Here is a 27,487-nt window from a genome sequence, read left to right as displayed (position 1 = left end):
TGAACCAAGAACATTTTTCGCAATCAGCAGCTGCTTCTTGAACTCGCCCCATCTGGTGTCCGTCTCGACGTCTGATTCCCACCAGCAATCCCGGCCGCCCGTCACACTTGGACCGACTATAGAATCTCTAGACACCCAGCCGGTAAACACGAAATGGCCAAGAAGAGAAAGGCCTCTGCGCCCGCGCGCACCGGCCCCAAGGAGCTCGACCCCGCCGACGCTCGCCTTGGTCCCATCACTACCTACGAAGATGTCGCCGATTCCGAGGACGAGTACTTCATGAACCGCGACAAGATCATGTTCGACGAGCAACCCAAGTCGAAAAGGAGAAAGAGGGATGAAGAAGAGGACAAGTTCTTGGAGCACTCGGACGAGGAGGTCCTGGACTTCGACGACGGCGACGACTCCGAGGAAGAGGAAAGGAAGGCGGAGCTGAAGAAGGCCAAAAAGGCCGCAAAGAAGGGCCAGGCCGCGCCTGAATCCGACGAAGAAGAAGAGGGTGAAGGAGACGAGGCCGACCCAAGCTGGTGGGGATCCTCGAAGAAGGAGTACTACAATGCCGACCAGATCGAGACGGAGGCCGATGCCCTCGAGGAAGAGGCTGAGGCCAAGCGCCTGCAGCAGAAGAAGTTGGCCAAGATGTCCGAGGAGGACTTTTTGTTCGATGAGGGAGAGTGGCTGGCTTCCAAGCCCGACGAAGCAGAGGACCAGGAGGTTGTCACCGAAGTTCTCAAGGATATCGAGATCACAGACGACATGGGCCCTGAAGAGCGCAGGAAGATGCTTCAAAGCAGATACCCCGAATTCGAGCACTTGGTGAATGAGTTCCAGGAGCTGCAACCGCAGCTTGTCACCCTTCAGAAGGAGGCACATGGCAAGTCCAGCCAATCGCTCGAGGCTGTCAAGTACTGGATTCTGGGGTGCTACGTCGCCGCTCTCGCAAGCTACTTCGCCATCCTCACATCACCATCCCGCGACGGCTCATCGACACAAAAGACTCTGGATCCCGCGGAACTCCGCGACCACGAGGTCATGGAAACACTTCTCGAGTGCCGCGAGGCCTGGCAACAAGTAAAGGCCGTCAGGCCAGCCGCCCCCGTCGACTCGATGGACGTGTCGGAAGAGGAAGCAGCCATTCCCGAGGAGGACGATGACGACGCTGCGATTGCCGCCGCAAGAGAGGAAGCTCGCAGGCTCAGGAAGCTCGAGAAGGCCTCCAAGGCCAAGAAGAAGCAGGCCCAGGCTGTCGAAGACTCTCTCAAAGACCTCGACGACCTCCTCAAGCCGTCCAAGAAGACCAAGAAGTCGAAGAAGGCTGCCAAGACGACCGCCGACGAGGACGACAACTCGGACTTTGGCGAGGAAGAAGTCCTCGACGCACGCACCGCTGCCGACAAGGCCGCTCGAAAGAAGTCCCTGCGCTTCTACACCTCCCAGATTGTGCAAAAGGCCAACAGGCGCACCGACGCCGGCCGCGACGCCGGTGGAGATCACGATCTGCCCTACCGCGAGCGTCTCCGCGACCGCCAGGCCCGTCTCAACGCCGAGGCCGAGCGCCGTGGACAGAAGGGCTCCAAGTACGGCGCGGACCTCGGCGACGAGGGAAGTGGCGACGAGGATGACGCCAGGACGGCTGCCGCGCTGCGTGGTGACGGTGACGATGAGTACTACGACATGGTCGCGGCCAAGTCCAAGAAGAAGAAGGAGGAGAACAAGGCATACTACGACGCTCTCAAGGCGGCTGGCAAGGCGGACCGCGTTGTCGAGCAGGAGGTCGTCGGTGCGGACGGCAAGCGCAAGATCACGTACGCCATCGAGAAGAACAAGGGTCTCACGCCAAAGCGCAAGAAGGAGAACCGCAACCCGCGTGTGAAGAAGAAGATGCAGTACGCAGAGAAGCAGAAGAAGCTGAGGAGCATGAAGGCCCAATGGAAGGGAGGCGAGCCAAAGGGCGGTTATGGCGGAGAACTGTCCGGTATCACAACGAGCATTGTCAGGGCAAGGAAATTGTAGGCTTTTTGGGTCGGAAAGTAGAATTGGAGTTAACACGAAGTTTCCAAGACTTGGGAGGCATAATCAAAAGTTTTCATGTGTCAATTGCAGCAAATGCGTGTCTGATTCACCTCGAGTCGAGTGAGATTGCCGTGGGTGGGATATGCACAGCTTACGAGGTACCCCCGAGCTCCAAGACAACTGGCCCCACCTAATTCCACCTGGCCAGAAGAGCTTCAACTTCCCAACATCAGCAACTCTACGTGCGACAAACCCACCACGAGGCAAGCGCACCGCCTGCGCAAAGGAGTCTACGGCTCCGGAAGCAAGACCGCATACGAACCGACTTGACAAAACCCACTTACGACGTCGATAATTGCCAATTACCACGCCCAATATGGCGACCCCCGATCTCTCAACACTCACGTCCTCCGCCCAGATCTTCTCCTCCAACTACACCCTCCCCCAGATCCGCGCGATACACAAATCCCTCCATGTCGAAATAGACGAAAAGGCGAGCCGCCTGCGCACGCAGGTCGGCAGCTCCTACCGCGACCTCCTCGGGACAGCCGACACCATTGTCCAGATGCGCAAGGATAACGACGCCGTGCAGGGCGTGCTGGGCCGTATGGGCGGGCGCTGCGGGCGCGGCGTCGTTGGGTCAAAGGTCGCTGGACTAAGCAGTTTTGAAGGGAGCATAAGGGAGCTATACGGCGGGGACGTGGGCGTCGTTGCGAGGGCGAAACTCCTCGAGGCTTGCGGGCTCGTTGTGGGACGCGTCCTCAAGGGGTCTGGGGCTGGGAGCCTGGAGCTGAGCAGAGGGGACAGGGCCGTGTTGGCGAGCAAGGTTCTGGTGTTGAGCCGACTTCTGGTGAAAAGCTTGGGGGAGGTGAAGCCTTTGGACGGCGACGTCAATCATGTCGTTGAGGCTGCGAAAAAGAGTCTGGTCGGCTTGAGGAAACGGCTTCTGCGGAATATCGAGGGGTTGATGGAGAAGACTGGAGAGTCTGTGAAGCAGGAGGATGTCCTGAAGGCGTTGTGTGCGTACAGTCTGGCCACCAGCTCCGGTGCCCGCGATGTGGTCAATCACTTCCTCCGCGTCAGAGGAGCTGCCATGGCCATGGCCTTTGAGGTCGAGGACAATGAGCGGCAGCGAGGCGCAGGCGACGTTCTCAAGAGTTTGAACCTCTACACCAAGGCCCTGCTCGATGTCCAGGCTCTAGTGCCTTTCAAGCTGTCAAACGCCTTGTCCGATCTCAAGAAGAGTCCTCTGCTGGCGGACCCATCACTCAAAAGACTTGAGGGTCTGCGCCTGGATGTCTACGAGCGATGGTGCGGAGAGGAGATCCAGTTCTTCACGCCCTTCATCCGCCACGACGACCTGGATGGCCCGCAGGCACGCGATATGCTCTTTAACTGGGCGAAGAAGGGCAGTGAGGTGCTTGTCGACGGGCTCAAGAAGACGATGGAGCGGATGATGGAGTTCAAGGCCATCACGGAGCTGCGTACTAGCGTGCTGCAGCTATGGATCCGCGAAGGCGGCAAAGCGCGAGGTTTTGATCCTTCTGAGATGCTAGATGAATTACGCGGTGCCATCAACGGGCACATGCTTCACGTTCTTGAGGTCAAGGTCAACAAGCTACATATCATCGGGTCTGAGGTTGCAGCTACTTTGGAGTCATGGCAAGACGGTGTGACGGATCAGACCGTGGACCTCTGGAATGTGCGGAGCTTCGATATCGACTTGATTAACGGGGCAGATCACTTCTTGCTAGAATTAGTAGCAAGAATGTATGGCCGCAACGACTCGGCTTCGAAAGCCGTCAACGGCTTCCAATCTTGGCGGCGTATCATCGACGAGGTCGGCGAAGTGGTGGAGCAGCTTCGGAGGCAGCGCTGGGACAACGACATTGACGAGATTGAGGACGAGGAGACGATCGAGGCGCGGCAGCAGCTTCTCAGCAAAGACGACCCGCGGATGCTGCACGAGAAGCTCGACTCCACACTCGCCAAAGCGTTCAAGGAACTCGACGAGAAGCTCACGAGCCTGTGGAAAACGAAGGAGGATGCGTCAAATAGCGGAAGAGTGGCCATGTACCTCCTCCGCATTCTCCGCGACGTGCGCCAAGGCCTGCCCAAACTCGACGCGGTCAAGAGCTTCGGATTGACTGTGGTGCCGTCTCTTCACGAGAAGCTGTCAGTCACTGTCGCCGCCAAGCCGATAGAAACCTTTGTCGACCAAGGACTTTCTCAAACGACCGTGGTAGGCCGGCCATTGTGGGAGGGAAGCCCCGAGCTGCCGACGCAGCCGTCACCTACGTTGTTCCGGTTCTTCAAGGATGTTTCGAAGGAGATGAGTGATGCGGGTATGGATCTCTGGAGTGCGGTGGCCGTCCGCGTCATGAAGCAGCATCTCAGGAAGCAACTTTGTGAGAAGTGGCTCAAGGCTATCGCGGCGAACGACTTGAAGGATGCGAATGTCGAAACAAATGGCGACAAAACTGAGCCTGCGTCCGAAGACCTGGCAAAGGAGCAAGAAAATGAAGACACTCCCGAGGGGACTAAGAACGAGGAGACTAAGGAGGAGGAATTTTCGGAAGAAAAGAAAGATGAAGATAAGAAAGAGGAAGCTTCCAGGGAGGATGCCGAACCTGCGCCGTCACCAAAAGCAGACGAACTCGCCCAGCAGCGTCGGGACCTCTTCACCCAGTGGCTTTATGACGTCTCATATCTACGCTGTTTCCTCGATGCTTCCAAGCAGGGCAAGGAGAGTGAACTCGAGGCTTTGGAGGAGAAGGTCTACCAGCAAACAGGCCTGGACAGCAGCGAAGCTCGACAGCGCATCAACAAGTCTTCACAAGACTACTACAAGAAGACGAACCTGCTGTTCGGCTTGCTCGCATGATGTAAAGATACCCGGTCACATGTACGATGAGATACACGCACTAGAGTGAGAGAATGAAGAAGAAGAAAAAGTTATGATCTAGAATACAGCTTTCCCTTTGTCGTGACGTAAAATATCTACAGCAGGCAGAATCTAATCTACAACTTGTGCCTCTTTTCACCGCTGGCAATCTTCCTAAACTCCTCCTGCGGGATCCCCTTCATAAATCTCTCAATACCCGCAAACACCTCCTGCGAGTTCTGCCGGTCCATAATCTCCATCTCGGGCCGCCTGATGAGCGCCTTGATCCCCGTCAGGCTGTCCCCGATCAGGTGCGCGCCCAGCCTCTCATCCACCTCCTGCAGCACCAGGTCACGGAACTTCGCGTCCTCGCCCTTGCCGCAGTCGAAGACCTTGTTGACGTAGCCCGTGTGCAGCAGCTCTTCGGCGGAGATGCGCTTGCTCATGATGAGCGCCTCGTTGGCCTTGGGCAGGCCGAGCCGCGTGACGAGCGCGCGCGAGGCGCCGCCCTCGGCGACGAGGCCGAGCGACGAGAAGGGCGTCAGCAGAAAGGTGGACGGCGTGGCGTAGATGAAGTCGGCGAAGGAGACGAGCGCGGCGGAGAGCCCGATGACGGGCCCGTTGAGGCCCACGACGAGGATCTTGGGGTGCGTGTAGAAGGCCTGGGTGATGTTCAGGTTGAAGGCGACGAAGCCCTGGAGCCAGTGCTTGTGGGCGGCGGCGCCGGAGGGGGATTCGCGGGCGATGGAGACGTCGGCGCCGCTTTTTGATGTTAGTTTACATTTCTTGCTTATTTGGGGCTTTTTGATGTGACCCGAGTGGTTGGGATTGGATGAACTAAATTGAACTGAAAATGAAGAACAAAACTCACGCTGAAAAGTAGCGTCCCTTGGCCGTAAGGACAGTGATGAAGACCTCGTCGTGTGTGGCGATCTCGCGCAGCTTCTGGGCCAGGTCGTAGTACTGCGGCTGCGACATGGCATTGAGCTTGCGATCATTGTCGATTGTGAGCAGCGCGACGCGGCCGCGGTACTCGAGCGAGACGACGGGATCCTCGGGGCTAGCCATTGTGTGTTCTGATCTGCTGGTGTCTAATTGGTCTTTCTTCTACAATTTGTTGTCTTTGATTTCGGTTCTTCTTCAATTCACTTTTGATAGAAATGTTGAAATGAAACAAATGGAAGCTACAGAAATACCCGAAAGCTCACCGCATGAAATAGACAGGCTACAAACATAGAAACAACAGCTCACCCGCAGGTGGTTGGTTGGTTTTATGAGAGACACAGGAGCTGTGCCAGGGGAGAGTTACCCCGGACCCCACACACACACTGGACCACGACTGCACCGAGATGCCTCGGCAGGACGGGGGTGCCACTGCGGGGTGTTAGCGTCAGTACTGGCAGCGCACATCGGGAAACGTTTCTCCAATGCTCAGGTCAATTGCTGCTGCTCGGTACTATTGATTCATTTTTCACAGGCCAACGACATGATTGCTGCACCGGGCCGTCTGATTCATATACGACTGATTCATAAACGAAACTTTTGGTCATCAATTGGCGTGTGCACTTGGGTTGCGCACTTTCTATGGGTAAGCCATGGTAGCAATGCAGAGTATGCATATTGTAAGTAGTCCGGCAGATCTTCTGGTCTTCGCTGTCTTCCGCCACCGGTGCCATTGTCCGTCCCCGTCGTCTCTCGGCCCCGTCGCTTCTCGTCCCCGTCGCTTCTCGTTCCCGTCGCTTCTCGTTCCCATCCCTACTGGCTACTGTTGGCGGCGGTGCCGGTGCCGGTGCCACAGCCGCCGGCCCCGTCACTTTTCATCCCTATTCTTTGCACCCGTCGTCCGTTTCCGTCGTCTGTCTCCGTCGGTTCTGCCTCTCCTGGCTACTGTCGTCCATCCCCGCTGCCGTCGTCGCTGCCGTCGTCGCTGCCATCGTCGCCGTCGTCTCAAAGCTGCTTAGGCCCGGCGCAAAGGGATTATTTCTCTGCGTGCCCTCTGAACCTCTTTTTCGTCGCCCGCGACGCCCTCCTAGCGGCGCTTGGGTGCGAGAGATCTAAGCTTGGGGAATTGTAGTGGCAGGGCCAATTTCGCCAGATGGTGTTGCTTGCCCTTCTCCTTGCCAGCGACAGGCTTTACGCGAGCACCAATCTCGTAGAAGTAGGTATTCATATCCTTCTGGTCGAGACGCATATCCTCCCGCAGCTTGGAGGTATCGACCTCGAAGTTATCGATGATACAAGCCAGAGCGCAGCAGTGTGCAATAAGCAAATCGCTGTGGAACTTGCGGATCTCGCCGCCATCTGAGAACTTGCGACGGATCTGCTCGATGACAGCCTGAGGAGCTGGCGCGAGCTTCTCCTTGAGCTTTTCGCGGGGAGGCACACGCTTGGTGCCGCGTTGCTTTCCTGGTTGTGCCATCGTATAGAACAGGAACAAAAAGTAGAAGTAGCGCAGAAGGCGGATCTTGGTAACGTTTCCAGTGTCGACAATCTTCTTGACGCGCGCGGCCACGTGCCTGGAGTAGACCTGCACGTCCTCGCCCTTCTTGGTCGGCTCGATCCAGTCCTTGACGGGGACAGCGGCGAGGACCTCGCGCCCGATGAACTCGTCGGGATCGTACACGTCCTGGATGGCATCGGCCTCGAGATTGGGACGGGGGACGGGCTTGGCCTGGTCGACAATGTCTTGGAGTTCTTCCTTGGACGCCATAGTCGCGGTAATCTCGCCGATCTGCTTGAGCGTTGCCTTGTCCGCGGCGGTAGACTTGCGGGGGGAAGCGCCAGCCTTGCCCTTGTTGGGATCGATAGCGTTGAGTGTGACAGACTCGATGGCCTTCTTGGCCTTCCTCGTACCGAAGGTCTGACCAAGATCGGTCTTGAGCGCGTAGAAGCTCTGTTTGTAGTCAGTATACACAGTATACACAGCATACGCAGACGACAGAGACGAACCTGGTAGTCTGCCGGTGCAGTCATCGCCTCATCCGAGGCTTGCTTGGCTCTGGCTGTGCCCCGAACCACCATCTTCTTGGCCTCCACCACTTCTAGCTTGCCCGTCTTCGGGTCAAACACTCCAATGTAGTGCTTCAACGACTTTTCGGAGTCGCCGTTGCCGTCTTCTCTAGCCGTGTAGTCCATCGTCTGGTGAGTATTCGAGTGCAGAAGGAGGTCCTGCGCCACTGCGGGGGTCTTCTGTTTGCGCCTGCCTGACAATTGAATGTCTGACTTGACGTATGGGGTAAAAGAGGTGTTCTTTGATATCCTAATGCCAGGGGAGGAGGCTGCAAACTGTCAGCGAATGGTGATAATCGCAGGAAGACGATCGTACCAACGACAGGTGGGCAGAACTTGGCCTGTGAAACCGAAGAGATCGTGACTTTTGACGGCATTTCGGTAGCCTGCTTCTTCTTCGACTTGGCGGCGGCGTCGCCGTCTCTCTTTCTCTTTCTTCCGTTGGCGTCCGCCATCGTCCCTGCTGTCTCTGGGTGCTGGCGGGTAAGGACTGGTGGTAGTTGGACGTCTTGTGGTGGGCTTGCGAGTCTGCTGGAAATTTTCTGTACGCCTCTCCCAGGAAGGGAAAAAAAAAAGTCCCCTGTCGGCAAACCGGCGTTTATCCGTGCGACTGGTACCGTGATAGGCAGGCGGTGTGGAACAAGCTGGACGCTACCTTTGCGGCGCATGCGCCTAGGTACCCCACTTGGAGCTCAAACGTCACAGCTCTGCGCACTCAATTGACGAAAAATGCAGCTCACGCGAGAAGAAATTGAAGCCGAATATTGCTCTTGGGCATCATCTTCATCAATTGCATTTGCATGGATTTGATGATGTTGTAGTGTACCAGACGCGGCGCTCAATGAGACGAGCGCGTGGTAGAGTCTGCCGTGACAGGTCGCAATTGCAAAGCTGCACCTCAAGGTCTTTAGGCTGGCGACAACTGAGAACGGAAAAGAACTTTCATCACAGAAATCAAGGTTGAAGAGCCCACTAGGAGCTTGACCACGATCACAGAGGCAAGCAAGACACATGGCAGGCAAGAAGCATGTTGTGGTTTCACTGATGATTTGATTGTGTTCGAAGTCATTGTGACATCGTAGTTTCAGCTGTCCTAAACACTGCATCCTCATCGTAAAGTCATCCCGACCGCAGTTGGCAGGTCCATTCTTCATCAAATCCTCATCAAGGCCGCCGGAGGTGCGTGCCTGGTCAACGTCATGACCCCAAGTCCCATAGTTCCAATTCGTAGTGTGAATGTAGACGTCCCGGCGAACGAGACAGACTGAGTCGCTGGTGACAGAAGCTGGCAAGTGCAATTCCGTAATGCGTATCGCGTGATGGTTTTTGTGTCGTCATCTCAGAAGATGGTCATGGTCGAGGGGAGGGTGCGAGTTGTTTATTTGCTACGAGGGTTGTTAGCCAGGCAGTTTCGAGCCAGCGATGTGTTGTGCAACTTACGAGCGAGCCCTCATCTTTCTTCTCTTGCGCTTGAGACGGCGAACGCGCTTCTTTCTCCACTTGGCTCTCATCGTGACCACGAAGCTGGTGACCGGTTAGTCGATGTCGCCAGCGAAATCCGACCGGGCCAATCGGGAGGCTAACAGGAGCGCAGGCTGCTTCGCGAGCTCTGCGCCGCCGTCGTGCCGATGACCGTGGGGTGGGGGGCGCTATACTTACTTGTCCTTTGAGATGAGAGGTGTTGGTGATGATGTTCGTCTGGAGGACCAGGCCTGTCGGGGAAGTTTTAGTGGTCGAGCTCTGTAGGGCAGACAACCCTTTTGCGTCACGTGGACCGATTTACGCGGGGGCTTCTGGAAGGTTGGTGTGACCTCACCCAGCTCCACTTCCAATTCGTGCCCCTCCACGTCAGGGCCTGCCTGCTGCGTGGAGCTTGGACCAGCGTCGAACCTGCCGGCATACCAGGGCAGCCAGGTACCTTCCACGGAAGCCACTACCTTCCGGGTGGGCAGCCGGCGACGGTGGGTGGTGCCTTCCGGAGCTGGTGGATATCTGCCGACACAAGCCGATGGGGGCCGGGCAGGTTCAACATAGCAGCTTCCTATCTATTGTGCTGCGGTTGCTGCACGTCTCATTGGCAAACCATGTGCATTAAATTCAGAATTTTGATTGTTACTTGTAGTGTCACTGTCGTCGGGGGCAAGATCGACACCAGTTCCCTGCTGGAATAGACTACTCAACGAGGATGAGCATACATGACATGGCACCACTTTTGTTCGAAGGAATAGTGCTTTCAGCTGTTTGAAGTACCATTTGACTGGCAGTATGGTTGTGTATGTAGTGAAAATGAGAGATTCATACTTTGGTAGCAAAATTAGGAAAACCGCTCTTCTCCTCTAGGCCTGTCGTTCGGTCCATGTCTTGAGAGCCGGAGCACTCACTGCCTCAGCTTCGCATAGCCGACTCAAAGGGTTGCGAAAAATTGCTCGGATGTTTCCTCATACCTCGCCCAGCGTGAGCAGCGCATCCTTTCTTGTGCTGGGCGGAAACTCTAACGGTAGCAGCTCTGGATATCCCTGCTCTTCTGCTCTGAGTAACGGCTCAAACAGACCTTTGACTTCCACTGCCGACTTGCCATCTCGGGCTTCTAACTTCTCAAGGTCCGCTACAGCAATCTTTTTCTCCTCCGCAGTGGGATGTCTTTCCCTTTCCCTTCTCAATGCTTCCGCAACCTTGCCACTAAGCTTACCTGTCTCAGTCTTGTCATCAGAGAAAGCAACCATGTTTCCTCGCCTCACAACCAGCACCCGGTCAACGTAGTCAACCTCATCAATCCATTCCGCAACGCTCATCAGCCCGGCGTATGAGTCATCATGAATTTTGACCGGCGTCAGCCTAATGGGCAGATTGCCGCTCCCGGCGTCCGGCAATCTCTCATAGAACCGGTGCAGGATCCCCAACCGACTCAGCGCCGCGGGAACAGCCATCACCACGACCTCGACGCGATACCCTGCCTCCCCAAACATCCTCGCCAGGTCGCGAAAGTCGTCTGGGTGCCGACACGCGCTCTCCAGGAGCACGTCAAGCTTGCGAGAGATGGCCTCCGCAGCGGCCATAGCGAGCCATTTGCGCGCGTCTGGGCCGGTGGCCGGCGATGCGTGCGCGGGGTTCGGAGAGGAGATGAGGGTCAGGTAGGACGGGTGGTGGGCCTTGTAGACGTCTGCGATGAAGTGCGCCGGGGGGTTGATGCGGTTCATGGCGGAGAGGACGGCCGGTGCGGTGCGAGTTTTGCCGGCGCCGGTTTGGCCGACGATGAGCACCGCCAAGGGCCGGGCTCGGGTGGGGTGCCGGGTTAGTGTGGCGGGCAGGTCGGCGGGGAGGATCTGTGTTTGGAAGATCTGTTTGGAGACGAGCTCGGGGAGGATGTGATGGGATAGATCTGGCGGAGGCGGCATCTTGGCGGTAAGGGGCAGTTGATGATGTGACCTTTGATGTTGTGTCACTAGGTAGCTTGTGTAACCAGGGATGGATGACTGTGGGGTGTCCTCGGAGGTTGAATGGGTGAGACTGATGGGGTGGTTGTTGGTCTGATAATGTACCCAATTTGCGGGACCTATTTAGGTATGTTGACAGAAGTTCTAGAACAGCCTTCGATGGACGTGACTGAGTCTAGGTTCTAAAATTGGAAGGTGGTTGAGATGGCAGCTCAGACGGCGGGCTGAGAGCTCCCCCACGCGATCCTAACCCCACTGATGAAGTCATCGGCGAACTGGCGGCGACATAGCTCCGCTCCGTCGGCAACTCAACTTCAACGTCACTTCAAGACGCTAAGATATTCAATCGTTCGCGCAAACGCCCTCTTTTTCCAATCAAATTCCCCAATTGATGTGCGTTGGATAGAAAATCCCACATCTTTGTTCACCCAGTCTCTGACCCGAGAGTCTGGTAGACCCTGGACCGGGGCCGAGATCGGCAGCTCCGCTAGGCCCCTGCAGGTCGGGCGATTGGTCTTGCTGGCTAGTCTCTACCTAGTGATAAGGGTCTTTTTTCTCAGTCTCAATGGAACTACTTGACGTTCTTTTTGTGCTTATTAGCACTTTCATTATTTTATACATTCATATTTAATGTACCTTTGGTAAAAAGGTAGATCGGTGGATTGAATTTCGGTCGTGTAAGTCCGGCCTTGGCGTATTGTTCTTGAACTTTAACGACGCCGGAATTGTGAAACCACAATGATCTCTTCCTTGTTGGATTACATGCTTCATCATTCCTTCTTTGAATTCTTCTAACATCATCCAAAATCAGCCGGTGATTTTACGGTTTGGCGTTCAACTCGCAGTAGTCGGTACCACAACCGATCAGCTTCGCTGACCTCCGACGCTCAATTCCGACGACTTCTCCTCCTCTCACCAATGTGGATCAATACAATCATATCTCCGTCGCTCAACTCCATGATTATTTTCATGGAAGCCAATTGCGCAATCGTTGATTCGAATTGTACCATGCCCATGCCTGGGCCGTGGAACATCGGCGAGGGACATGGTTTCGGTTGATCGCGTGCAGCCAAGAGCTGGCCTGGGTATATCTTCGGCACCACCCAGCGCCGGTCATTGATTTGAGATTCTCCCAAGCATTTCATCTTGGTATTCTGGCTTTCATTGAATGGTCTTTCGTTACCATGGAGGAAGAGAAGAAGACTGACATCGTCGTCTACGACCCGTCCAACCACAGCCCATCCGAAGGCGAGTCGTGGACTCAAGATGAAGAAAAGGCCGTCGTCAGAAAGTCAGTCTTGCTCACGTCTTTCCAACGACGCAATACCACTGACAGCAGCTCAATCAAAGACTCGACTGGTATCTCATGCCCCTCCTCGTCGTCGGCTTCTACGTCCTTCAGCTCGACCGAACCAACATCAGCAACGCCCTCACCGACACCCTGACGCAAGATCTCGGCATCACCAATAACCAGGTCAACATTGGCAACCAGCTTATGCTGGCCGGTATTGTAATTGCTGAAATCCCCTCCAACCTGATTCTGCAGAGAGTCGGCGCCCCGGTCTGGCTCACACTGCAGGTCGCCATCTGGGGCACGATCGCTCTAATGCAAGCTTGGTGCACCAACGTCCACTCATTCTACGCAACTAGAATGCTCTTGGGGCTGTTTGAAGGAGGATTCATCCCCGGAGTTCAGTACATGCTGGCGTTGTTCTACAAGAGAGACGAGCTGGCGCTGAGAACATCAATATTCTACTTTGGTAACTACTCAGCCGCAGCGACTGGTTCCTTGATCGCCGCAGGAATCCTCCAAATGGGCGGCAAGGGAGGGCTCGCCGGATGGCAGTGGCTCTTTGTCAGTAAGTCGAACCTCTTGAAGCCATCCTCGTTCTCACATCCAGATCTGACAACGACGCCAGTCGAGGGCACGTTCACCCTCCTCATCTTCTTCGCCTACATCCTCCTCCTCCCCCGCAGCCCAAAGCACACGCGCCCGATCCATGGCCGCTTCGACCTCTTCACCGACCGCGAGCGCACCATCCTCAGCACCCGCATTCTCCTCGGCGACGACTCCAAGGGCGCAGACAAGGTCGAAATCACCCTAAAAAGCCTCCGCGAAGCCTTCGTCGACCTGCACCTCTGGCTGCACATGTTCCTTAACATTCTCAGTCTCACCCCCAAGGGCGGCCTCGCCATCTACGGGCCCACAATCATCAAGAGCCTGGGCTTCTCCAAGACCAACGCCAACCTGCTCAACGCCGTGGGCAACGTGCTCGTCATCATCCTGTCATACACGCTGTCCGTCGCGTCAGACAAGACACGGCTGCGCGGGCCCTGGTGCATCGTGGCTTTTGTCTGGTCCATCGCCTTCTCCGGTGCGCTGTGCGGGTTGCATGTTGGGGCGAACAGATGGGTACAATATGCGCTCTTCACGCTGCTCACCGGGGGCAACGCACTTTCGCAGGCGATTAACGATGCTTGGTTGAACATCAACTCGACCAAGCCCAGTAATCGCAGCGTTGGACTGGCGATGGCGGTGATGGGAAGCAATCTCGGTGGCCTCGCTGGACAGCAGCTCTTCCAAGAGTCTGACGCTCCAAGGTACCCCAAGGCCTTTCTCGCGATTCTTTTGCTGTACGGAGCTTCCATCCCCAACACTTTGGCGTTGATGTACACATACTGGAGGGCCAATCGTAAGACTCAGACCAGCTCGGATGAGAACAATGGCGTTGTAAGCGAGAAGCGCTTTGATCTATGATCATCTTTGTACAAATTGCTTTCATAGGTATACAAACCGGGCACAGCTTGGAGAAAATCACCCGAACACTTTCTGATATTTTGCGGCATACCCATAATCGAGTCTTTGTCGAGTCCGTTGAGCCCCCCTGAATGAATGAATCAACATAAAGCAAGAACGCAACGGCTTTGATCAAGTCAACAGCTGAGAATGTTCGTAGTTCATTTTCATTGAGTTTCAAGAGAATTCTCTCTATTGTTAATGCAAGCCGCTGCGATGCTCATGTATACATATAGATATCGACGAGTCCGTGGTTGCAAGAATATGACCAACAACCCAATTTTACCAGAAGCCCATCATTAAAAAGACAGCATAGACCTCACAACTCACCATGTGTCTCAACATCAAGTACTTTTGCGCCTCCTGCCGCCAGCCAATCTCAAACCAATCCGCTGACGCCGGCGAAGCATGCCAGTTCTCCCTGAACCAAGACATCAAGTCCGCCAACTACGAAGCCAACCACGCGGGCCTCATTTTCCGTGAGTCCCTCCCCCTCCCCCACGCCCAAGCCCTCGCCATCGGCCACACCTGCGCGACGCCCGGCTGTGCCTACAACCCGACCACGCGCTTCACGACCGGCAACGACCCCGAGTACGGCCCCATCGCCCGCTGCCCCGGCTGCGACAACATCATCTCCGTCACCACGCACAACCTCTCCAACGCCATGATGGGCGGCCTGCAGCGCTTCATCGCGCACCGCGCCGACGCCCGCGTGCCTGTCCTCGCCCCCTCGCTTTGGGCGGGCTACCACTGCGGCAGCGGCACCAACGGCTGCCTCTGGACCGCGGAACAAGTTTTGATCCAGGACAACCGTCTGAATGCGATTCGGCAGTTCATCAACAACAACCCCCAGGGCGCTGCAGCACCCGACCAGGTGCTCGGTCCTATGAGTTTCCTGCCGGGGAGTAGGCCGCAGAAGATGTGGGGCAGAGGCGAAGTCGCTACTGTCAAAGAGATGCTTGCTGCTGGAAAGAATTATGAGGAGATAGGAGCCAGATTGGGTAGGAGCGATAAGTCAGTTCAAGCCAAAGTAGTCCGGATGGCCAGAAAAGAGAACTTGGGCGGGAAGAAGTGGGCAAAGCAGTTGCAACAGCGAGCTAAGGACGAGGAAACGGACGTTGAGGATGGCAATGATGATGATGCCGATGCTGATTATGAAGATGAAGATGAGTGAAGACGCCGTTGATTCGGCGTTTTGGGACAGGGACCGGAGCAAAATATACTTGGAAACGGGCATCTATAGAACGACGCGTTCAAAAATACATACCATGGTGGATTGTGACGAGTATTCAAAAGACTACATACAATGTGGCTAATGATTTATCCTGCTAGTGACATCTTCAACCAGATGAAGAGGAAACATATCTATCTATATATAACCAGGAAAAGGGGGAAGACATGTTTACGATCCAACTTTGAAGTCCGCAGTGCAGAAATGATCATCTTTGGTAGCATACCCAGCCGTCCAGTCGCCGATGCCGTTGGAGACCTGCGCGTAACCCATCTTGCTAGGCCCGCAGTGTCCTTTGACATAAGACCAAGTCCCCTTGATGTCCGCCTTGCCCTTGTATCCTTGGCTGTAAGGGCATATGAAGGAGACGACGTTGCCGCGAACACACTGTATCTGAGTTAGTCTGTTGCCATTTCATACCATGATACCCCCGAGAGAGGTCTCAAGGAGAAACCATTGGGGACAGTAGTAATGGGAAACGTACATATGACCAGGCGTTCTTCTCCAAGTATACATTATCCCCGTTGAAGCCGTTGATCAGGCAGGTGTTCGCATCGTCCGCTTCGCCGGTGCTGACAGACCCGGGACCGCAGTCCTCTCTGCGCTTCTCAAGAGGCGACCGCTCTCTGACCGAGGTCGTGACAACCTCGTCCCAGGGCTTGAAAGTGGTCTTTGTGTTGCCGGAATCATCAGTGGACACCTGATAGAAACCGTCGGCGACTTCGCGGGCGTCTATGGCGCTCGGCAGGGCTGCCGCGGAGACTGCGGAGACACCGGCCAAGAGAATGGTGAGCAGATTGAAGGTCTTCATGATGTAGAAGCAGCGATGAGATGAAGTGGAAAGAAGGTTCTTAGGTTTTGGGCTCTAATTTGTTTGATGTTCTGTGTGGATTGTCGAGACGGGAAAGGAAGAGACGAGGTCAACACTTTTATACCATGTTAAAGGTTCTTCGGTTTTGCTGATGATTCATGATCGCATACATTTAGCTGAGGTTGTCATGAGAAATGGATCGTCTCGCCCATCGTCGATCATCGCGAGGCACAGTGCGTTGCCTCATGGTTGATCTTGCCAAGCCGCGGTCACAATTGCATCCTGAAGGATTCGATGATCTACCGGCCCGCTTATTGAAAGAGGGCTGAGGTGATGTTGCAACTAAATCCTGGCGGCTTTTACTCACGTCTTGGCATACTCAAGATATAAGCTTCGGGGCCATGTCTTGAGGGCCTTGTCTTACTGCCAAGGATCGTGAGATTCCGAGACCAGTGCCAAACTCACGAATGTCGTCTTGGTCAACCTTAAGTCATATCTCATAGTTTACGGTAGAAACTAGTGCTTATGCTCGATGGTTTCGCAAGCGACGCCAGTGACATTGCCCAGCCCGCATTACAATAAACCACTGCAGCAGTAGTACCACATAACACTAATTATGTGACCACATTGAGTTCTTCCAACTATTTGCTTCTAAACGTGCATTCATCTTCAATCGAAATATTCTAACCTGCATCGCTCCCGAGTTCCGATGTAATATGCTCGCTCAATCAAGCCGATGATCTGCAAGGCAGCAACAGAACAAGCTTTCAGACCCCAACAAGCGATCTGCAGTTGTCTCACTGCGACTCCCTGTGCACGCAGGCAGCAACTCTCAAGCAAATTCTCCACGGTAAATCAAAAAGCCTACACATCATGACCTTGAGGAAGTTGGGGAAGATTACCGAATTGATCCTGGTCTCGAAGCAAGGGGCCTAGTTGAAGCTGCTCTATGTCTTCGCCCCCCAATGCAACGCTTCATTATGATGACAGTAATTGGTGCTCGTACGGCATGGCATTTTCACACTCGGGCTGGCATCGCGATGATAGCGCAATAGCTGCATCTGCTAGTAAAGGCATGCATTCTGAGTCAACATGAAATGTGTGATATTATTGGATCTGGAAATGACGTGGTCTGAACAATACAATCTAGGGAGTGTTTGGGCTTAACCTAGAGGAAATTCAAGTTCTCCTCAAGTTGAAGCCATCACGTCCTCTTCTGCGGTGTTTTTTTTGGCACCCATGTTATCGGCTTCTTTGTAAACTTGGGTTCTTAGTTTCGATCCAGGGGCCGGAAAACCACACGAGAATGCCGAGCATATCAAAGCCGATCATGTCAACGACCAGCTTTGAACAATGGAGGCTGATGTAGGATAAGGACCCATTGGTCTAGGGATTTCATTATTACTGTTCTCTCTTTGTTTGCTTAAAGGAAATTGGAGTTGTTCGGCGGTCATCAAAACACATAGGATCTGACCTGACTTACAACCTGTGTTTGAGTATACCTGCTGGGGCCTGATAGCAACTCCGTCAGCAAAGTCGATATCCTATGTTCCTCGCAACCTTTTAAAAGTTTTGAGGAACGGCTCTTCCGGTTGATTCAACTCGCGCGAATCTAACATAATCCAAGTTTGTCCCACATGCTGACCAACATCATGAAAACCTCCCAACCCAACACTAGCGACGAAGCCCAGCGCAAGTCCAAGCTACCGCCCATCCGCCCAAAACTCCAATACCGCAACGGCCTCCCCCTGCTTTCCCCCTCCTCTCCCTCCTCTTGCGCACCCCCACCGCCAGTAGTCTACCGCGAGTGTACGCCGGGGAGGTGCCTGCAGTGCGCCCTCGCCGGCGTTCGGTGCGAGTTCTTCACCGTCGAGCAGAAACTCAAGCCGTCCGGGCCGTGCGGCCGCTGCAGGCGCGTCGGCGGCGTGTGCCTGGTGCGGAGGCTGCGCGAGGATGCGGACTGGGGCAGGGACGAGATCTCGGGGGCGCAGGCGGGCGATTGGATTGCGGCAGAGACGGGAGGCGTCGAAGAGGTGGATGCGGTGAAGGTAGCTGGCGAGTTGATGGCGGAGGCGAAACGCCGGAGGCAGAGGGATGTTTACGGGGTGGTTGTTGGAGAGGCGGATTTGAAGGGGTGGGCGTTGCCGAAGCCCTGTGAGGTTGAGGACGAAGTGGAGGAAGAGGAGGTGTACTGGAAGAAACTTCTGCCGAAGAGGGTGAAATTAAAGAGAGAAGACCTTGAAGATGAGGTGTTCGAGACATGCTAGTAGTGTGCTCTCATAATCCAAACACCGACACCCTGCCGTTGAACACTGGCCTGACTCCTGATTGACGTCTCGTGTAAAACGACTTTGCTGTTCTCAACTCTAAACTCAAGGTTGTTGGTGTTTCGACGTTGCCGACAGCAACATCCTTGGCTCTCGGTTAAAGCGACTTCTTACAGCGCTATTGATGTCTTGATTATCTTGGGACTGGCAGCAAACCACCGAACCAGGGGATAAGGGGCCGTCAAAAACCAATCAACCTCACCCTGCGGGAGACGGCTGCGCAAATCCCCAAGACAGCGCCTCGATCGCGGTAAACGGCAGGTCCGTATCCTCCGAAGCCGCCGCAAACAACGAGTCAAAGATCGAATGCTCTTGCTCATCACCGGCACTCGCCGGCTGCTGCCGAACCGAAGACGGCTGCTGCTGCTGCACCTGGTCGACGCCGTCCTTGCCCAAAACCGAGTTGACCAGACTCTCAAACACGTCCCGGTACGCCTGGCCCTGCGGGTACCGCTCGACCATGGCCCAGATGATGGACGAGCAGTCATTAACCGTATCCACCAAATTCGGCATACTGATCTCCTCCTCCCCCTGCTGCTGCTGCGTCTGGAGCGTCGCCCCCACGCGGATGCAGTACACCAGCGCCACGCCCGCCTTGAACAGGCTATGAATACACCGCCAGTAAAATCGCAGCTCCCGCGACCGGAACGACTTCTTGTAGCACGCGACGCTCTCCGCCGCATGCCGCGCCAGCACGCCTACGTCCGCCGCGCTCAGGTCCGGGAAGTGCTGCGACGGGTAGTATATGTTTACGAACGCGTTGTGGAAGAAGCCGCTAAAGATCTGCTGCGGCATCAGCTGGCTGCGGCCGCTCGCGCAGTCTAGCGGGGGCACAGAGGCGAACCAGTCGCGCAGCCGGGCAGTGATGCTTGCGCGCCAGGCGGGCTTGTCCAGTGGCGCGCCGGCGGGCTGCCGCTGCCGCAGCGTCGCGTAGATCTCGGACTCGAAGCGCCGCGCCTTGATCAGGTGCAGCGCTTGCGCGCGCTGCGGGTTGTCGAGGGGCTCCGGGGGCAGCGGGGTCTCGATGGCCTCGTCCGGGATCGAGAATGGCCGACCTAATATGACGCAGAGGTTGCGCTCGAAGGTGTACGTCGCCCAGAAGACCCAGCGCCGCTCCTCGACCAGGGCCGGGTCGAGAGCGACGACAGCGACAGCAGCGCTGTGTTGTCGTTGCTGCCGTTCGTTGTGGAGGCCCAGCTCGACGGCGAGGCGGGTCGCGAGGCCGAGGAAGTGCCACGCGGCGGTGAGGTTCGGGCTGAAGCAGCAGTACTGCACGATGAGGAGCAGGTCGACGAGGTGGTCGAGGTCGCCGGTGCAGACGGCGGCCGGGTCCTGGGAGAGCATGTGCATCGCGGCGGCGAAGTAAACGTGGGATCTCTCCACGGGCACCGACGGGTCCGTCCTGTTGATGAGGAGGATCGCCGTGGCGAAGATCATGGACGCCCTGAACTTCGCCTTTGAGAGCGAGCGACTGCTACCGGGAGGTAGGTTGTTCGCAGCAGCGTCGTACAGGGGCTCCGTCATTGCGGCCAGATGCTCCTTTGACGGGAGGATGGGGGAGAAGAAGTCACAGTGCTCAAAGTATGTGTCTATGAGCCGGCTGGCGGCCTCGCCCCGCGGCATGTCTATCCGCGTCTCGTACGGCAGATCCTCGAAGAGGGTGCGGTGGTCTGACCTGAGCCCGGGCCGCGAGACTTTGGTGATGGGGCCCGACAGCAAAGAGTTGAGCAGCGAGAGGCCATTGTGGTTTGCTATTGCACTGGAGAAGTGGTCTGCCCGGAGTGAGTCGAGAACAATCTGACCGACGAGGTCCTCGTCCGCCTGGCTATTGTGGTCTTGCGAAGAAGGCGAGTTGGACACGCCATGAGTGACGACCGCCGGGAAGTCTACAGAGATGGGCGTATCATGACTCTGGTCCCGGAGACCGTGTGACATCAACTGCGTCTCCAGCTGCGCGATGCGATCCTCCAAGCTCTTGATGTAGCTGATGCGCCGGTCTGGTTAGCTACATGGCAACGGAATGGTGTTTCCGGAGGTGTGCGCTGGAAGGGAAAAAGGGCCGACCTTCTGGGCGCCACTCGGCCGTCAATGTCGGTGCCCACACACTCCACGCCGGCGCGCTCGCAATTGGAGCACGCCGGGATGTTCTGGTCGCACCGCTGCTTGCGAGACTTGCACCGATGACAGGCAGTTACGTTGCTCCGCCGGACGTTGGACCTCCGCTGCCCAACCGGCATCTTGAGGCTTCGATACCTTTTGACTCTGCGACCTTGGATTTGTCTACAGGTGGCACAACACGGAAGCTAAAGAGCCGCAAATAGGTACTAGTGAAACATTCTGCAAGACATGAACTTGTCTGCGTTATCCGGGGCGCATGAGGTCGGCTGTAGGGTGATGAGTTCCACTTTCGCTCACCTCCGACGCCGGCAGACATTCCGATGTACCTGGGATCCCTGTTTTGCGGGGCCTAGGCATAGCGCAACCCTACCTTGGTCAATGAACTGATTTTTCGGTGTTAGTCGACTTTCTTTGGATGATGGTTAAGATAGTGCCACTCACCTGCCAGACGCGACAAATGATGAACTGATGAGTTTACACAAGATTCATCACGGACCAAGAGAAAGCGGCTGAAATGTTATCTCATTTTTGACACAACTAGAAAGGAAAGCAGATCCAGTGTCTGCGAGCAAAACCTCAAAGGGTATGCAACATTCATCCGTTAGTGTCCAACGTACCACCGCCTCTCAGCAGGACGGCCGTAACCCTGTCATCGTCCTTCCGTGGCCATCCTGTCGTGACGAGAAGAACACAATGAAAGCCAAGCTGCTATGCCGGTTCAAGGTACTGTGTTTTCCCTTCCCTGCCTTCGTGCGGACGCCAAAAAAGGAACTACCGTGGCTGTTCCATGGCTGCGGAAGAACCCCTCGCAGTTTGCAGATTCCCAACGCCAATGGAGATAATAGGAAAATAAAAAAACAGGCCTTGATGAAAAAGAAATGGTTGGAACCGATGATATGCCGGTTTGCCTTCCCCAACGCCGATGCATGAAAAGTCTGAGCCGTTCGCCTGTCCGAATTCTCTTGCCGTCCGAGATTCGTGTCACAGGAATCCTCCAGGCCCATGTAAAGCAGAAGTAAAAGTTCGTGGCCGCGAGGCAGAATGTGTTGTGTAAAAAGTCGTTCCAGTCAATGTAAGCCATGCTCCGATTGGTGTCAGCTTCCCTTTAAGAAGCATATGAAGGCACGCTGCGCGGCGTAACATCGCCACTTCGCTTCCGCACTGGAAGCTGCATAGCCTGTTGAGATCGCGATGCCTCGGCAATCATCGCCATCTTTTTGCGGACGGTCGAAAGGCGCCCAGTAATCATTTGAATCACTGCGGGCTGTTAGCTTGCTGATGGGTCGCAGGAAGAATGGCAAAGAGACTTACTTCGATTGACAACCTGTTGGTCGTCACTGTCCAGATCGCTAGATATCTCCTCTCGGGCAAGCTCCTTGCTCGAAGCGGAGTACCTTCGCTTGACCGTGTCCTCATCGTTGTCTAGGACAGCCTCAAGCATACGGATGGCAGTGACGTAGTAGGTAACGCAGCCTTCAAGGTTCTCGTTTGTAATCTCATCGATGGCTGCCGTACGACTCATCTCCAAGGCTCGGTCATACATGAGCTTCTCCGCGCTGATACCAGGTGTGAGGTAGACATCCCTCGTGCCGGACGCGGTCGAGGAAGCAGACTCTCCCCCGTGGTTGCTGGGGTGGCTTGGGTGATCATCGGGGAGCTTCTGCTGGACGGCAATAAGCTTGAGCCGGACGACCTCCGTCTTCTCCAAGACTTCGTTAAAGCGGCCCCGGACCCATTGTACGGTAGAGTTGATGCGTTGTGCAAGGCTCTCCTTGGAAACCTCAGCGGCAGCAACGCCCGTGGAGTCACCGCGGGTCTTTCGCGACCACCAGAAACTTGCAACGTCCATGGCCCTGGCAAGCAGTGTCAAAGCTTTGACATAGAGAACCAAGGCCTCTTCCGAGAGGAGTACTTCGGCCTCAATGGTGAGGCCGTCCTCCTCTCCCGTCAGCTGGTCGGCAGGCGCGCCACCAAGGCCGTGATCCATTGACGGAGCGAGTGGGAAAAGCTGCTTGTACTTCACTTCGGCAAATCCATAGACGCAGTCACTGCGATGGGCGAAATCTTGAATCAATTTCACGGCTCGTGCATCTTCATCAACCGGTGCGCTCTGCTTGCCGTCGCCGATTAGCCCAACGGGACCTGATGGTGTCGGGTACGCGGGGAATGGACTGTAGAGAGGCGGAGAGGCACCCTTGCCGCCCAGAACGTGTTGTGGGACCTTGAAGCCGAACAGACGAACGCTGGCATCCGAAATCGCCTTGGCAATGAATCCTTGAGTCGTGGGGCTTGCCGAGAAGTTCTTGCTGTCGTAAGAGTCACGACGATCGTGGCGTCCCTTGCCTGAGGCGATCTGCACGGCATTTGAAGGCTGTACGCGGCCTGCGCCGGTGGTCGAAGTCGGAGGACCCTGTTGTGTGGCACGACGAATCATCTGCCCGGTCTTGGGTGAGAGGGAAGTCAAGCGTGGGTTAGCCGCCATCTCATCGGCAAAGGCGTTCACCTCCACGTGCTTCTTCTCAACGACAACGTAGTCTCTTTCAAAGGCAACATCCTGAGCCGCCTTTTCTTGCTCTGTCATACTTCTTTCCGTCACCGGACGGAGTTTTCTCTCATTGAGATAAGAGGTCGGAGGCGACGCAGATGCGCGGACGGCAGGCCGGTTGATGGCTGCGTTGGACAGCCTGTGTGGACGAGCAGGTGCTGAGGTGGAGGGTTGCGGCATAGCGGGACGTCGAATTCCAAGTCCATCCCCAGTTTCCTGTCCCGGTGACTGGCTTACACGAGCTGTCGCATCGGCAGGTTGCTGAGCGCGACCTTCAATTGGACCTGACAACCTAGGAGATCTCAGGGGTTTCTCACGGGGCGACCTTGGCGATTCAACCTCTTCACGTACAGTTTCATTCTCGGTCTGACGGCGCAAGGATAAGCGGCGAGACAGCGAAGATGTCGAGTCGGATCTGCCGAGGGATCGAAGGTCTCTGGAAGGTTTAACCTCCGGCTTCGGAACGTCGTCCTCAACCACTCCGGGAATGGGACCGACTACGATCGGGTCATTGAAGAAATCTTCGAATCTCATGCGTTCAACAGGTGCCCTTGTCAGGAGTTTGCTGATGAGCTTGACGAGTTCCTTGCTGACGACAAGGTCTTTCGGGTACTTAACCCGATCCTCGGCGCTTTCAATCTTCCGGAGCAACTCCACGTGGTTCCTAGCACGGAAAGGAGGACGTCCGGTGATCATCTCGTACAACACCGTACCAACAGACCAAAGATCGGCCTTGGCGTCGTATCGCTCGTAACGAAGAATTTCAGGTGCCATGTACAGTGGCGAACCGCAGAGAGTATCCGCAAGCGAAGTAGATGGCAAAACACGAGCGAAACCGAAGTCTGCGAGCTTCAGCATTGGCAGAGAGGCCAAGCCGGCATTAGGAATCAATGAGTCCTGACTAGCAGTCAAGATTGGACGCGAGTGTTCTTCTCTGAACCTGGGTGATGGCAAGAGAAGCAAGTTCTGAGGCTTGACGTCTCGATGGACGTAATTTCTCTCTCGCAGGAACTTTAGGGCGCTGCCCAGTTGTTGCAAGAAGTGGCGAGTAACGACTTCATGCAGACCTGAGTTTGGTGTGACGGGATACTTTCTCGCCATGTCATGGGTTGCAGGATTTGTGCTTAGCTTATCCCTCTTCTTGATAAAGAGCGACAGGTCGCCAAGCTCACAGTATTCCATGACCAGGTTGATGTGTGTTGCCGACTCGACACAATCGTGGAGAGCGACGATATGAGGATGGCGCAGAGTCTTGAGGATCTGAATCTCGCCATATAGGTTCTCTCTGAGCTTGTTGTTCAGGCGTCCGGTTTCGACCGACTTGATCGCTACAGTAGCTTTGGAGCTCTGTCAAGGGATTATAGTCAGCTCATCAAGATCGACGACTTATGAGTCACCGGGGATTGAAACGACCAGCACCAACAGAAACAAGCGCTATTAGAAGCCTCGACAACAGGCGGGGGAGCTCACGAACCTTGTGGTAACCACTGTATACCTGGGCAAAGCTGCCCTTGCCGATTTCTCCTCCAATAACGAAATCTCCAATAGAGGCATCGGCTTCGCGTCGCCTGCGTCCTGACGAGGACGAAGTTGGGAGTCTCTCCGCCATTTTGACCTGTTGAAGTTGTCAAGAACAGGGGCGACTTCGGGCGGAGTGTGTTCAGGCCGAGGGGCCTATGCTATGCGAAAGACGTCGGCGGCGGGTGGCGTCGTCATGTACACATACAACGTCGTGGAAATGAGAATGCTGGAGATGGAGCTGTGATGATGAAATGGGTGTAGAAGGCAAGTCAAAAGAAGTAGGCAGGGCTTCGAGCAGCGGCGAGAACCCTGAATGTGTTGCTTCGGTAAGGTAGGCAGGGACGGTAGACAAGGCGGCAGCTATCCGATAGGTCGGGAGCGCACGCACACCAGATTGATGCAGAGTCGAGGAAGCGCTCGAAGGGTAGAAGCGGGGACCGTCGTGGCGTCCGTGTACGGAGAGTGCAGGGAGGCGTCGGTATCGTCTCGACAACACGGTCGACAGGTGGAGGACGGGATGCAAGTCGAACACGGTGAAAGATGGGCCGACGAGTGGCTTTGAGGATGAGGTTATGTAGAGAGGCGATCGGGGGCGAGGTGGGAGAAGGTGGGAGACGCCTCGAGGAGTCCTGTTGTGACTAATACGAATGGACGGTGAGCGTTAGAACAGGAGGCTAGCTTGGCCCATGGGAAGTACCCAACGGTTTGAGGCTCTCAAAGCAAGGTATTGGAGAGTTTGGAGGAAGAGTGTACCTTTTCGGAGTAAGAGTCAGGCAAAGTCCAAGGTCAAGCTAATGACTCGGAGCTATCAAGGACGCAGTGGTTTGTACTTTGTTCGTACCCTGATGGAGAGGCGAGTGGTGTAGTGAAGACGGGAGAACAAACGGCAGCGGTACAAACGGGGTCCGGGAAATCGGTGATGTAGGCGCACGAGGGCAAGCCAAGAAGAGAAGATAGGGCAGAGAAGTCGAGGGATTTCGTGGGTGTGGAAGGGCGCGCGGTAGGGCCGGTTGGGGGGGAGAGAAAATGGTCGAGGTCGAAGTTGAAGGCGAGATAGAGGAAGAGAGAGGGAGAGGCGGACGAGGAGATGGGCAGAGGATGTAGAAGAAGGGACGCGCCGAGGAGAGTGACAGGTGCAGCAGGAACAGAGACAAGTGACGAGGATGGAGAGGATGGATGGGATGGGGAGCCAGGTGGAAGTGGATCAGGCCGATTAGATAGCGAGCCCAGAGTGGATCACCTTGTGCACCTCACGACACGGCGTGTGGCCCGTGGAGGTGGAAGTGGGTGTGATTGATGCGATGCGATAAAGGGTAGCACCTCTCTGCCTATCTAACTTAGCGGCACGGTAGCGCGAGATGCGGTCGCTGCGGTCGCCTGTCGTTGTGGTGGTGCCGCTGATATGATGGACTCTGTGTGTTTGTCGGGCGGTCTATCGAACACGAACAGATAGACAGACAGACAGAGACACAAACAGTGCGGTGGGTGGATGTGGATAGCGGATGCGATATGCGATATGCGATATGCGATGTGATGCCGGCGGGTGGGACAGCAGGCGACGACGAAGAAGCAAGCTGTGTGAGTCGATCTAGATGCTTGGATTCTGGGTTTACAGATGGAAATGGGCCAGCTGCCGCAAGTCTGAACTGTGCCGGTGTGCCTTTTTGGGGGTTCAGGTGGTGAGTGTATTGTTCAAAAGAAGGGGAAGCGGCAGCAGTAGCAGCAACAGCACGTCGAGGGTGATGTGATTCGGCCAAGGTGAGGTGTGCGAACAACACAAAGCATTGCGAGAGAGGGATTCGTCCAGTGACCACATCCAACAAGCGACGACAGTGACCTATCCTGGGCGTCTGTTCCTTGGGTTCGGGGCTCGTGATGCGCTGCGCAGCGGTTGATGTGGAGAAGCAGCCCATGTACTTCCCGGCTTGTAAAGTACTTGCTCAGAAGTATACTTGAAAAAGGTACCACACCCAGGGCATGCTGGGCAAGGTACGTATCTTTGTGCCTCAGTGTTGCCGCTCCGGACGCTGGAACAGCCAATGCAGGTGCATCGCGGCCGCCCCGCTCGTATCCTCGTGGTCACTGATCAGGGGTCTCTCTGGTGCCTTTCTGTCCGTGGAGCGGGGATGTGATTGGAGAGGGATACCTAGCCTGTACAAGTCCGGTCTCGGTCGCACAGCACCTTACGCGGTGGTGCATATCCGTACACTGTAGTAGGGGTATTGGCTGCTGCAGCACTCAAATGCCATCATGGCGCGATAAGGCTCATGTATCGCGATAAGACACTCGCAACAACCTGCCCAGCCCAGTTGCCCTGTCCTGTTGCCCCAGCAGGTGTCTGTCTCTGTCCGTGTCTCTTCATCTTGCCGTCTTCTCTCTCTCTCTCTCTTTCTCTCCCTCTCTCTTTCTGTCGACTCTATCCATATCCCCATCTCCTTTTTGGGCCCCCGGCATGTACCTTTTTACCGTCCTCTTGCTGTTGTCAAACCAGTGACAGATCTCGGGAGCCGTTTCGGTGTTTGCATCCAGATTGCCAGGCAGGTCCACTCCCCGAACTCGCCTAACTTCCGTGTTTGGGAAAGCGCCGACAGCGCATCTGGCCTGGCACCTCTATTTTCTGGCACTTGGTCTGCACTCTGCTCTGCCTGCACCTTCAAGGAACTCTCCACACCGTTTGTATGTATCCACGGCCTTGACGATCAAGAGAGAAAAGGGTAGGTCCCTCCCTGGGCTGGGCCAAGCTGAGCCGAGCCGAGCGTCAGTCAGTTCTCTCTGGTGTTGTTATTGCTCATCTCAC

The 27,487-nt window shown here is 55.5% G+C and overlaps 9 protein-coding genes across 9 annotated transcripts; 4 read left to right on the top strand and 5 right to left on the bottom strand.

The window, feature by feature from the left end:
- Nucleotides 1-153: 153 nt before the first annotated feature.
- GCG54_00006263 (uncharacterized protein) lies at nt 154-2,013 on the top strand (the record flags this gene model as incomplete). Its single annotated transcript, XM_045406272.1, has 1 exon — nt 154-2,013. The coding sequence occupies one exon, from the start codon at nt 154-156 to the stop codon at nt 2,011-2,013; it is 1,860 nt and encodes a 619-aa protein (XP_045264479.1).
- A 376-nt stretch (nt 2,014-2,389) lies between these two features.
- Nucleotides 2,390-4,897, top strand: GCG54_00006262 (uncharacterized protein; the record flags this gene model as incomplete). Its single annotated transcript, XM_045406271.1, has 1 exon — nt 2,390-4,897. The coding sequence occupies one exon, from the start codon at nt 2,390-2,392 to the stop codon at nt 4,895-4,897; it is 2,508 nt and encodes an 835-aa protein (XP_045264478.1).
- A 137-nt stretch (nt 4,898-5,034) lies between these two features.
- On the bottom strand, nt 5,035-5,965 carry GCG54_00006261 (3 2-trans-enoyl-CoA isomerase; the record flags this gene model as incomplete). Its single annotated transcript, XM_045406270.1, has 2 exons — nt 5,035-5,659; nt 5,769-5,965. 2 exons carry the CDS (start codon nt 5,963-5,965, stop codon nt 5,035-5,037), a joined length of 822 nt encoding a protein of 273 aa, XP_045264477.1.
- Nucleotides 5,966-6,926: 961 nt separating this feature from the next.
- Nucleotides 6,927-11,301, bottom strand: GCG54_00006260 (uncharacterized protein; the record flags this gene model as incomplete). The annotated part of the gene is made up of 6 exons (XM_045406269.1): nt 6,927-7,790; nt 7,847-8,175; nt 8,223-8,434; nt 9,347-9,430; nt 9,566-9,843; nt 10,351-11,301. The coding sequence occupies 6 exons, from the start codon at nt 11,299-11,301 to the stop codon at nt 6,927-6,929; spliced, it is 2,718 nt and encodes a 905-aa protein (XP_045264476.1).
- Nucleotides 11,302-12,524: 1,223 nt separating this feature from the next.
- GCG54_00006259 (putative transporter) lies at nt 12,525-14,098 on the top strand (the record flags this gene model as incomplete). The annotated part of the gene is made up of 3 exons (XM_045406268.1): nt 12,525-12,631; nt 12,691-13,199; nt 13,242-14,098. The coding sequence occupies 3 exons, from the start codon at nt 12,525-12,527 to the stop codon at nt 14,096-14,098; spliced, it is 1,473 nt and encodes a 490-aa protein (XP_045264475.1).
- Nucleotides 14,099-14,468: 370 nt separating this feature from the next.
- GCG54_00006258 (uncharacterized protein) lies at nt 14,469-15,311 on the top strand (the record flags this gene model as incomplete). The annotated part of the gene is made up of 1 exon (XM_045406267.1): nt 14,469-15,311. One exon carries the CDS (start codon nt 14,469-14,471, stop codon nt 15,309-15,311), a length of 843 nt encoding a protein of 280 aa, XP_045264474.1.
- Nucleotides 15,312-15,539: 228 nt separating this feature from the next.
- On the bottom strand, nt 15,540-16,179 carry GCG54_00006257 (uncharacterized protein; the record flags this gene model as incomplete). Its single annotated transcript, XM_045406266.1, has 2 exons — nt 15,540-15,755; nt 15,853-16,179. 2 exons carry the CDS (start codon nt 16,177-16,179, stop codon nt 15,540-15,542), a joined length of 543 nt encoding a protein of 180 aa, XP_045264473.1.
- Nucleotides 16,180-18,704: 2,525 nt separating this feature from the next.
- Nucleotides 18,705-20,743, bottom strand: GCG54_00006256 (Positive regulator of purine utilization; the record flags this gene model as incomplete). Its single annotated transcript, XM_045406265.1, has 2 exons — nt 18,705-20,490; nt 20,571-20,743. The coding sequence occupies 2 exons, from the start codon at nt 20,741-20,743 to the stop codon at nt 18,705-18,707; spliced, it is 1,959 nt and encodes a 652-aa protein (XP_045264472.1).
- A 986-nt stretch (nt 20,744-21,729) lies between these two features.
- On the bottom strand, nt 21,730-24,778 carry GCG54_00006255 (Serine/threonine-protein kinase ATG1; the record flags this gene model as incomplete). Its single annotated transcript, XM_045406264.1, has 3 exons — nt 21,730-21,881; nt 21,936-24,516; nt 24,644-24,778. The coding sequence occupies 3 exons, from the start codon at nt 24,776-24,778 to the stop codon at nt 21,730-21,732; spliced, it is 2,868 nt and encodes a 955-aa protein (XP_045264471.1).
- Nucleotides 24,779-27,487: the final 2,709 nt, after the last annotated feature.

The sequence above is a fragment of the Colletotrichum gloeosporioides genome, assembly GCF_011800055.1.
Source record: "Colletotrichum gloeosporioides strain Lc1 chromosome Unknown consensus_44, whole genome shotgun sequence".
In the NCBI taxonomy this organism is placed as follows: Eukaryota; Fungi; Ascomycota; class Sordariomycetes; order Glomerellales; family Glomerellaceae; genus Colletotrichum; species Colletotrichum gloeosporioides.
Note: the sequence above shows the minus strand (reverse complement) of the source record. Positions and strands in the feature narration are given on the sequence as shown.